Below are 10,897 nucleotides of genomic sequence, written 5' to 3'. Positions count from 1 at the left end.
AAGTCTCCGTTAGTTAGAGTCAATTCCACAGTAACTCATAACAGCAATATATCTTCTTTATAGAATTGCTGTGAGAGTGAAATGAGGTAGTCTGTGTGAAAACTTCAAGTTCGCATAGTAGGCACACATATTTGTGTTTATAAATTAGTAAATGATTCTGAAAGCATTTCATTGTTTTGAAAGTTGTAACATAGGAGTTGAACAACCCATATTCAAAGAACAAAGTATTCTGTTAAGAAGGGTCACCTTAGTAGCGTCTGTAGTTCAGGAGATGGTGTGCACCATCCCATCACCACTCCTGGCGCCAGATGGAGGAGTGGATACTTGTTTATCAAGGATGCCAACAATGCTATGCTTATACTGGCCTCACTATGTACACAGGTATGAGTTGTTTGTTTGCATTTTTTTTTTTTTTAACTTTTTGGAATATAAATTTTCAAACATAAACAACAGTAGAAAGTGCCCAGCTTCAACAGTAATTGATATTTTATAATTCATGTTTCATCTCTTTTCCTTCTCCTGTATACACATACATGCACATATACTCACACTTTTTTTTTTTTTCACTTCTGTTTTTTTCCTTTCTGGAATATTTTAAAACACGTCCCAGACATCATGTTGACAAGGATCTTTCTTTTTATTTTTATTTTTTTCAACTTATCCATCATTGCATTCTTGGCTGATTTCTTGATGAGATCAAGCAGAATACAGTGGTAATCTGTAGTAGGATGCTTATGCCAAAAATGAGCATTTTTATGCAAAATATTAAATTTAGTTCAATTCAGCAAGTATGTTAATATCTTTTATGTATAAGGCACTGCATGCATAGCACACACAAATGAATAAGGAAGGTAGTCAGTCCCTGACTTTGGGAAGAGTCTTATATGGAAAGGGCTATAAAACATATTTGTATGGAACCAACATTCAGATAAAACCTTAGAGAGCAGGGAACCTGGCAGGTGGTAAGGGCTCTGTGAACGTTTGTTGAATAAGAACTAGAGGTGTGGCATGCTGGGTGAGTTCAAAGGATGGATGATCTGTTATGTAGGAGAGGCTACGTGGAGAGGTATGTGCAGATAGTTAAGGAATAGACACCATCTCTGTAATTTTTTAAAAAAATTATTGTAAAATTGTATTAAAGGAAAATTTCTACACATGCACCAAAAGCAAAGAGAAAATAAGAACCCACCATCCTTCCACAACTCTGATGTAGTAGAATGATATCTTCTTAGGAGTTCTGGTCTAAAGTAAACCCATAAGGCTGGTAGAAAATTCAAATGTCCTTTGAACACCTTTTAAATCACTAGAACCTGCGTCTTATAACCCATAAGCCAAGAAGCCACTTGTTTTTGTCTGTCTGTGCATTTAGGCTGAGGCTTCCTCTTCTGGGGCCTAAAGTTTAGTTTTAAGGGAGAATGAGGACACTAGTTAGGTCAATGAAGGGATGTTTCCCTTTTGCTAAGCTGGAATCCGGTAACATAGATGCACACGTGCCACACATCCCTTGTATTCTCATTTCTCTATATTTGAGGTGGGAGTTCAGTAGAATGGAAGAATCCATTCAGCCATTTATTCAGCAGTTCACCAAGCAGGTGTTCCAGGTGCTAAGGCAAGGAGAATACTGGGAAGAAAAACAGATACATTGGAAGCATATGGATGTTTAGGGGATAGTCAGAGGTATCTGAATAAAGTATGGAATATGTATAGGAAGGCAGTGGGTGGCAGGCCTAAACAAATGGGTGGGCTCACACTGTGGAGGGGCCAGGTGGAAGAGTGTGTTCTTAAGTCAGTAGGTGAGAGAGAAAGCAGTAGGTGGGAGAGTTTCCCTGGTAGGTAGTTGTATCATCCTGGAGTTGTGTTGGAGGTTATTATAATAGTGTTGCCTAGAGGCATTGAGGGCCAGGATGATGGTAGTGTTCATGAGACTTTCACATTTATTCAAGCACAGATATTTATGGAGAACCTGCTGAGTGCCAGGCCTGGATACAGTGGGAGAAATGGAAGAGACACGAAAGAGGGAGCATGTGTAAGACATAGGAACCCTCAGAGTGCAGAGGAGTCCCTGAGTGGTGCAGACAGTTAACATGCTCAGCTGCTCACTGAAAGGTTGGAGGTTTGAACCCACTCAGAGCTACCTTGGAAGAAAGGCCTGGTGATCTACATCTGAAAAATCAGCCACTCAAAACCCTATGGAGCACAGTTGCACTCTGACACGCATTGGGTCACCATGCATCAGAGCCACCTCCAGGACAGAGTGGAGAGGAAGGAGGGAAGAGGGAGAGTTGGAGATAGCACATATTTCAAGCTGAGGTGACTGAGAGACTGAATGGTAGAAGTGTGGTAACAGGAACAGTAACTGGAAAGTTAGGAAGAGCAGCTGGAGTAAGGTTTATAGCTGTGTGTAGAGAGGAGGGTGAGTGGGGTAAATTAGGTTAAGATGCCATAGAGACACCAGGTAGAGATGCATGCAACATAGCCTTCTGTCAGTGTTTGAGTCTAGAAGCTAAGGAAGCGCTTGGGGCCAGGGCAGGGGAACAGCTGGAATGTGATACCCTGGTAAGTGGGGTTTGGCCAGGAGGAAGGTAGAGGGAGCAGAGCAGAGGGGGCTGCTCGGGCAGTTGGTGTCTGGCTAGTTTTGACCACCTTTTCCATGTATATGTTCCATGTTTGGACCAAATAGGTCAGGCAAGTCACTGCATCTCTAACATTTTTCATGACAATTTAAACAGCCTTTGGAGAGGTGCCACTTTGGAAGAATATGTTCATAGGGTGGAGGTTAAGCCATGAAAGAATGAAAGGTTAATAATAGTCAGTCATGGTTCAGGAGACAGAAGGGAAATCCCCACAGTAAGCTTCATAGTGTTTGAAGTTACATGGTCAGTCAGGTTGGCAAGGTGGGCAGTTAGGGGAGCTGTCTTCCTGGATCAGATTCCCGGTGGCAGTAACTTAGCCATGGCATTTAGTTTTCCATCAATGTTGTTAGGTGTCATCAAGTTGACTGTGACTCGTAGCAACCCCATGTGTTATGGAGTAGAACAGCCCCATAGGGTTTTCTAGGCTGTAATCTTTACAGGAACAGATTGCCGGGTCTTTCTCCTATGGAGCCGCTGGGTGAGTTCAAACTGCCAACCTTTCTGTCAGGACATTATTTAGAAAAGAGCGGTTAGAAGACGGTTAAGTTTGTTTCATTTGAGAGATGAGGATATACATTGAAAGGTAGTGAAAAAGGATACAGCTCTGAGTTCCAGCCTGCCGCTTTTGAGCTGTATGGGCAAGTTATTAACCTCTCGAAATCTGTCTCCTCTGATATCAGATGGAATTGTGAATAATTTTTCACAAATATATATACATACACACCCACACAATTACACATATGTGTGTGTGTACCTCAGTCCTGCAGGCACCAGTCTAAACATTTTTATACATACATAACTCACGGTAACATTATGAAGTGTTTAGTATGATTATACCCATTTTCACAGATGAGGCACCAGAGAGGTTAAATAATCTTCCCACAGTTAGACAGCAAGCAAATGGCAGAGCCAGAATTCAAACAGAGACAGTCTGGTCCCAGAGTCCTAATTCTTCACTGCTTTTTCCTGCCTCATAGTTTGTTGTTCAGGTTAATGCCGTAACACATGTTATGGGTCCTACTCAATGTGCTCGAAATGGAGTAGTGGGCTCTCCGCTGCTGCCACTTGCAGACTGTCAATTTTGCAGTGATCCAGGTTAAGTCTTGACACGACTGGGAGGGGTGTCATCTTGCTGTAAGCACAGCCAGTTCAAAGCTGTCCTTCTCACATTAAGTGAACTTTGTTGTCCTTATCTGTACCCAGTTTGTTACACCCAAAGTCTATGGGTGTGCGGTAATTTATGAATTCTTTTTCTTAAGCATATTGTGGTATATGTGCATTTTGGTTGAATCTGCTCCACATTTAGTTATTGCTAGAGAGGCAGTGTGGGGACACTCTGGCCCGGAAGGTGGGAATCTCCCAACTGTGTGACCTTTGCACACTGTCTGGAAGACGAGAAGCCTGGGTGATCTTTTGGATCCTTCCCAGCTCTGATCTTCCACCAGTCAGTGGTATTTCTCTAAAGAGTCCACTTTATAGCAGTGTGTGCTCCATGGGGCAGGTGAGGGCCACATTGGTTTAACTTTACACAACAAAGAGTCCGACTTCACTGGCAATTAAATGCTTGTGAAGATGACATTTAAGGGAATAAGGATTTTGAGTTCTTTCCATTTCCTGGCCCACTGAATCATTCTTGGAGAAGTCATGATGTTATAAATTTCATTAGAAGTATAAATCACAAAAGAACAGTTCCTTGACCTCAGCAGTTTATAACCTGTAGGAGTCATAAATAAAAGCAATGTTAAATAAGACTCAACTGTTTGATCAAGGAGATAGGTATAAAGATAGTGCTGGCAAATGCAAAGTCCAGTTTAAGTAGTTATTTTTCTCCTAGAAGACAAAATTTTCTACAGGAGCAAAATGTAGCCTTTTCTAAAAACCTTTTGTTTGCATAATGCAGCACATATTTATTGAGTGCCTACTACATACAAGGCAATGTAGTTGGAGCAAGAATAAGACCCTCAAACAGAGTAATAACGTAGTGGGATAGCTGCTATATAAGAATACATACATGGCTTTATGGGAGCATAGAGAAAGAGTGTCACTCTGAGAATCCTGGAAGGCTGCTTGGAGGTGATAATAAGGAATTGGTAAGAGTTTGCAAGTCAGTCAAGAAGAGGAAGGCCACTCCAAGCAGGTGATCACAGCAGTGCGTGACTCCGGTGCCTGGAGAATGCAGGTAATTAGATATAGTGCGTGCAGAGGGTAGGAATACAGGAAATGAGGCCACAAAAGGATTCTAACACCAGTTCCTTGGTGAATGTGGAGGAAGGCCAAGAAGTCAATGAAGACAGAAATGTGGAACTGTAGAAATGTATTAAACCTCAGAGAAAGGAAGTGTTTTTATACAAGTGGAAAATAACAGGAGTATAACAGTGACAGAGGGGATACTAGGAGAGCACTAGCTTTCCGTCCTTTTTTTTTTTTTTTTTTGTCAGACTTTGTGCCAGGCAAGAAAGTGGGGTGCCTCTGAGTGAGCAGGCTTTACTAGAGCCAGATTCACAGTGAGAGGTGTCGAGGTAGCAGACTTGAATGGATAAGTTGCATGTGGTGGTAAATAGTGCTATATGGGGAGTTTGATGATGGGGATTATTTGTTGATCACTGAACACAGATTTGGAAAGCACAGTGGAAAAGAGAGAGCAGTAAATTGAGGACAAGAATATGCAAGGGAAAATGATGGCCTAAGGACTTTGCATTTTGGGCATGGCCAAGGATAACAGAAACCCAGGCCTTGGTAGGAATGATTGGCTCAAGTTCTAGAATGGGCTCTAAACCAAAACCAGTTGCCAATGAGTCAACACTGACTCCTGGTGACTCTAAGTATTTCGAAGTAGAACTGTTCTCCATAGGGTTTTCAATGGGTGATTTTTCAGAAGTTGATCACCAGGTCTTTCTTCTGAGGTATGTCTGAGGACCTCTCAACCCTCCAACCTTTTGGTTAGCTGCCAAGTGTGTTAGCTGTTTGTACGACCTAGTGCTGCCCCAGTGGGGCTGTGGAGGCCTGTGAACATGGCTTGGCATTCCAAGGGCAATCTTGTTACAACATGGACCCTGAGCTTCTTAAGAAATCTTTTTCCCCATCTCTAGGGAAGATCAAGACCCTGAGACTTCTGACTGGGGGTAGACTTGACTTTTGGTCTTGGAAGGTTTTCTCAGGGTCAGGGGAAACTTAGGGAGATAGAGTTTTACAAGTTTTTCAAAAAACAGACTCTTACAGGAACCTTCCCATCCAATGCAAAGACTTTATTTAATTGTCAGAAAGAGTAATACTTCCCTCTTTCCTTTTGTTGCTGCTAACTTGTTGCTCTAACTTTTTTCTTCTCTCCTCTCTCCCTCGTTCAGAACCAGACTATCAGGTGTATCTGAATGCTTCTAAGGTGCCCGAGTTTTCAGACGACCCCACAGAGCTGGAATGCCGGATAGTGGACATGAAGCGCTCAGAGGCGAATGTCCGTTTCACAGTCTCGTGGTACTACAGGATGAACCGGCGCAACGATGATGTGGTCACGAGTGAGCTGCTCGCAGTCATGAATGGGGACTGGACACTAAAGTACGGAGAGAGGAGCAAGCAACGGGCCCAGAATGGAGAGCTTATTTTTTCTAAGGAACATATGGACACATTCAGTTTCCGAATCCAAAGGACTACAGAGGAAGACAGAGGCAATTATTACTGTGTTGTGTCTGCCTGGACCAAACAGCGGAATAATAGCTGGGTAAAAAGCAAGGATGTTCTCTCCAAACCTGTCACCATTTTCTGGGCATCAGAAGGTAGGCGTTCCATTCGTTTACTTCCCTCTCGTGCTCTCTGTCTCTGTCTCTGTCTCTCTTTTTTTTTTTTTTTTGTTTAAGTCACCCCATCATATATTTTCAGATGCAGGTTACCGCATTCACCTAGGAGTCCAAGAAATGCATTCTCAAAAGCAGGTATAACTATTGCTTTTATCTGTAGTAAGAGTCTCTTCAAAATGATGATGCTGGAAAAGGCTAAGTGTGTGTTTCGTGCATTCTAGTGAGAGAGCTAGGACTTGATTGGTGGCAGAGGGTTGTGTTGTTGGCATTCTAAGGGTCTGCACAGAGCAAGCCATTGATACTTTATGGCCTTGCTGGGTGCCTTTGGTAAAGCCTGCACAGACCTTTGGTATACCTGTGTTCATAAGTTCCCACTGGGATGTAGATACTTTTGAGGTGTCACATAGCAGTAGGACTCCTGCCCCTGAGGGACTGAGCATCCATTTGGAGAGATTCATTTTTAGGGTGATGTGACAAGAACTTCAGTGGTGGTAAACAATATGTTTGATGCATCTATTCTTAAACGCTCAGAGCACTGTCTGCCTTTGGATATCAGGCTACCTCATCAAGTCTTTTATCTTGTTCTTGTCCATCACCACAGTAAGCCCAGACTGCCTAGGTCTTCCTTCATCCCCTAAACATTCCCTATCATATGGCCCTCTGTATGCCTCTTTTGACTCATTTCTACCCTTTCTAACATCCCCAAGCTCCAAACAGGACCCTCTTGGACTCTGTCATCAGCAAAATCTCCTGTTTCCAGAACCTCATTTCCGAATGTTCTTTCTCTTTCTTTCATTAAACATTACCAACTTCACTCCCCTCTGAGGGCATTGTTTTCCCTAGAGCCCTCCTAAATGGAGGCATTTTTCTTTTCAAACTCCTCATCCCTGGATGGTGCAAACAGTTAAGCTCAGCTGCTGATCAAAAGGTTGAAGGTTTGATTGAGTCTACCCAGAGGCTCCTCGAAAGAAAGGCCTGGTGATCTACTTCTGAAAAATCTGCCATTGAAAACCCTGTGGGGCAATTCCACTCTGACACACAGGGGGTCCCCATGATTGGAATCGACGTAACAACAGCTGGCTGGGAGATGGGTCAGGTGCCTTTCTTGCTCCTCATTGCAGCTTTCAGACCATATTCCCTCTCCCTAAAAATGCCCAGCTTTGAGTCTCATGTCATCAGACCATACTGCTTCCTCTCCTCACCATTGCCTGTCAGCTCCTCATTTCTCCCCTTGATTCTTTGAAGACTTCAGCTGTGTTTCATGGCCACTCTCTCCAATACTATTATCTTGTTAACGTGAAAATCCATGTACAATACTAGTTCTCACCTTGGCTGCATATTGGGATCACCCAAGGAGCTTTAAAAAATTCTAATGCTTGGGTTCTACTCAGAGATTCTGTTTTAATTGGTCTGAGGTCTATGCGGTGAGGGCAGTGGAATTTTTAAACACTCCCAAGGTGATTCTGATGTGCAGTCAAGGTTGAGAGCCCTAATGTAGATAATCTTTCCACTCATTCGCTTGCCATCGTTGCTCCAGTCATTATGCCCTCTGTCCTGTTTTGGTCATTCACACCCACACTTACGTTAGACCCTCTCACTTCTTAGAACTGAAACCCCAGCATGATCTCAATTTAAAGCTTCCTGTTCTCTAAATATAGAGTCTCTGGGTGGTGCAAACCGTTAACACCCTCAGCTGCTAACTGAAAGTTTGGGGGTTCAAGTCCTTCCAGAGGTGCCTCAGAAAAAAGGCCTGGTGTTCTGCATCTAAAAATCGGCCAACAAAAACCCTGTGGAGCACAGTTCTGCTGTGACACAGATGGGGCTGCCATGAGTCAAGGTCATCAAGTGTGACTAGTTTTCTTCTCTAAGTATACCTTTTGTCTTTCAAGATCATTCCCTCTAGTACTTCCAGTAACTCTTCAACCCTACCAGGACCGACAATCCATTAATCCCACCACCTTACCCTGTCCTTTACTCCCATTGTATCTTCTCATTTACCCATGGTGACCATTTGCCCAGAGTAGTCCAATTTATACCAGTTGTCCTGGTATAATTATTAATAACACCCCTTTGATTTTCATGGGAGCTCTGGTGGCATAGTGCCTGAGGCATTTGACTGCTAACCAGAAGGCTGGTAGTTCAAACCCACCAGCCACTCCTTGGAAGGAAGGTTGGGCAATCTACTTCTGTAGTAATACTGCTTTGGAAGCCCAAGGAGGGATCGCTGTGAGTCGGATCTGACTTGATGGCAGTGCGTTTGGTTTTGGTTTTTTGATTTTCATATATGCCCAGAGAGGAACAGGGATACTGATGTGGCCATTCTACTGTCATCTGGCCTAAATCCTAAGTCAACCATAATCACTGTTTCACTCACACCCTTAACTTCCTTGTCCATCCTTTGTATACTGTACTGACTGGCTAAGCTGTAACCATTTCAGATCCATCCAACTCTGCTGCCTTCCTCCCGGCATCTGCAGAGCTAAATGTGGTTAGAGGAAAATGTTCAAACATGTTGACCTGATCTCGCTTTAGATCCATGATCATTACCTCAATCAAGTGGGCCCTCAACACTGCCTGGGAATCACGCTGCATTTCCTTAATCTATTTACTTCCCCATTTTCCCAAATGAGGATTTCATACCTTTTCTCTCTGCCAATCTCAAACATCTCTTTACCCAGGCTCACTCTCAATTATTGATCCTGCTTCCGATTTTTCTGAGAAAACAAATAATCAGAAGAGAATTCACATTCTACCCCAGCCATGGGACCCACATTACTCAGCCTTATCTCCTAGCGAAAGCCAGGCCTCCCATTGCTCAGAAACATGGTTCCAGCAGTTCTGTCCTGTCTCTTACATCATCAACTTTTCTCTCTCCTGGATCTTCACCATTGACATGAAAACATGTTTTTAGATCTCCTATCTTTTTTTTTTTTAAAAAAAAAAAAACCTAACCAATTTTGATCTAACTCCATCTGTCTATTTTCCACATTTGTCGTGCTACCCATTACCCTTTCCTTCCTTTTATAGCCAAAATGCGTGATTTATCTGTGCTTGATGTCTCCAGTTTCTTTCTTCCTATTCTCTCTGATACCTCCTCTAATCAGGCATTTGCCCCCACTGGTCCTGTTAAGATTGCCACTGACTGACACATTTGTCAGTTATCTTATTTGGCTCAGCAGGATTTAGCACAGGTGATTGTTCCTTCCTCCTCGAAGTATATTTGCCCATTGGCTACCTTGGTGTTTGGGACATCACCCTCTTCCAGATGTTCCTCCAGACTTACTATCTGTTTCTTCTCAACCTCCATTTCTGGGTCCTCTTTATTTTCCTGATCCTCAAACATTAAATTGCCTGAAGACTCAGTCTTTGGACTCCTTTTGGATGTCTTCTAATCTCATGAATTTAAATATCGTATATACACCAGTCCCAGTTGCCATCAAAGTTGATTCTGACTCATGGTAACCCCATGAGTGCCACAGTAGAATTGTGCTACACAGGGTGTTCACTAGCTGATTTTTTGGAAATAGATCTCTAAGCCTTTCTTCTGAGGTATTTCTTGGTGGATTCAGATCTCCAACCTTTTTGTTAGTAGCTGAATGCTAAACTGTTTGCACCATCCAGGGACTCCTGTTTATACATCAGAGACTCCTAAATTTACATTTCCAGCCCAAAGCTCTTTCCTGAACTCCACACTCAATGTTCTGTTGCTTTCTTGGCACTTCTACTTATCTAATGGGCATCATGAAACTTCTGTTTAAAATGGAGCTTCTGGTTGTTTCTGCTAGACTTCATTTTTCTCAGCCTTCTCTAGCACAATTCATGGCTCCATAGTTGGTCAGACCAAAATCCTTAAAATCATCCTTGACTCTTCATTCTCCAAAATTTATTTGGAATCTAACCGCTTGTCACACTTTAGTGTTCAAGCCCCCACCGTCTTCCTAACCCAGATTAGATCACTAGTCACCCTGCTTTTGCCCTTGCATACAGTAGCTAGAGCAATCCTGTAAGTCAGATCAAGAAACTTCTCTGCTCCAGGCCATCAAAGGCTCCCTGAACGCTTGGTAAGTAAGATGGCTGACCGTCTTACTCAGAACAAAACCAGTCTTTTCGCTGGTCTAAGATGCCCTACACCAACCGACCCTCAGTGCCTTTTAGGCATCATGTATAAAACTCTCCTTAGCATCCATCCCACTTAAGCCACTCCTCCACTTTCCATGTTTCCTCAAATACACCAAGCATGCACCAGCTTTACAGCTTTCTACTTGCTGTTCGCTGCCTAGAATGCTCTTTCTCCAGATAGAAACAAGACTTACTCCCTCAGTTTTGTCAAGTCTTTATTCAGATGTTGTGTGGGTGAGAAGAGGCTGTTCCTGGCCACCTTATCTAAAAGTGTGATGACACCCTCACACACACATACACACACAGAAACATATATTCATATTTCCTCTGTTCCTTGCCTACTTCATTTTCTTT

At 42.9% G+C, this 10,897-nt stretch overlaps 1 protein-coding gene across 1 annotated transcript in view; it reads left to right on the top strand.

Moving 5' to 3' along the window:
• PTGFRN (prostaglandin F2 receptor inhibitor) overlaps positions 1-10,897 on the top strand; it is a gene marked incomplete at its 5' end in the record, with an annotated part of 61,064 nt that overhangs the window by 23,259 nt on the left and 26,908 nt on the right. The window contains one exon of the mRNA XM_007948667.2: positions 5,978-6,403. Within this exon, the coding sequence (XP_007946858.2) occupies positions 5,978-6,403 (426 nt within the window). The remainder of the gene's footprint in view (positions 1-5,977; positions 6,404-10,897) is intronic.

This window comes from Orycteropus afer, unplaced genomic scaffold, assembly GCF_000298275.1.
Source record: "Orycteropus afer afer isolate SDZICR_OR568_19922 unplaced genomic scaffold, OryAfe1.0 scaffold00010, whole genome shotgun sequence".
In the NCBI taxonomy this organism is placed as follows: Eukaryota; Metazoa; Chordata; class Mammalia; order Tubulidentata; family Orycteropodidae; genus Orycteropus; species Orycteropus afer.
The sequence above is the reverse complement of the archived record's forward strand: the minus strand, read 5'-3'. Positions and strand labels throughout refer to the sequence as shown.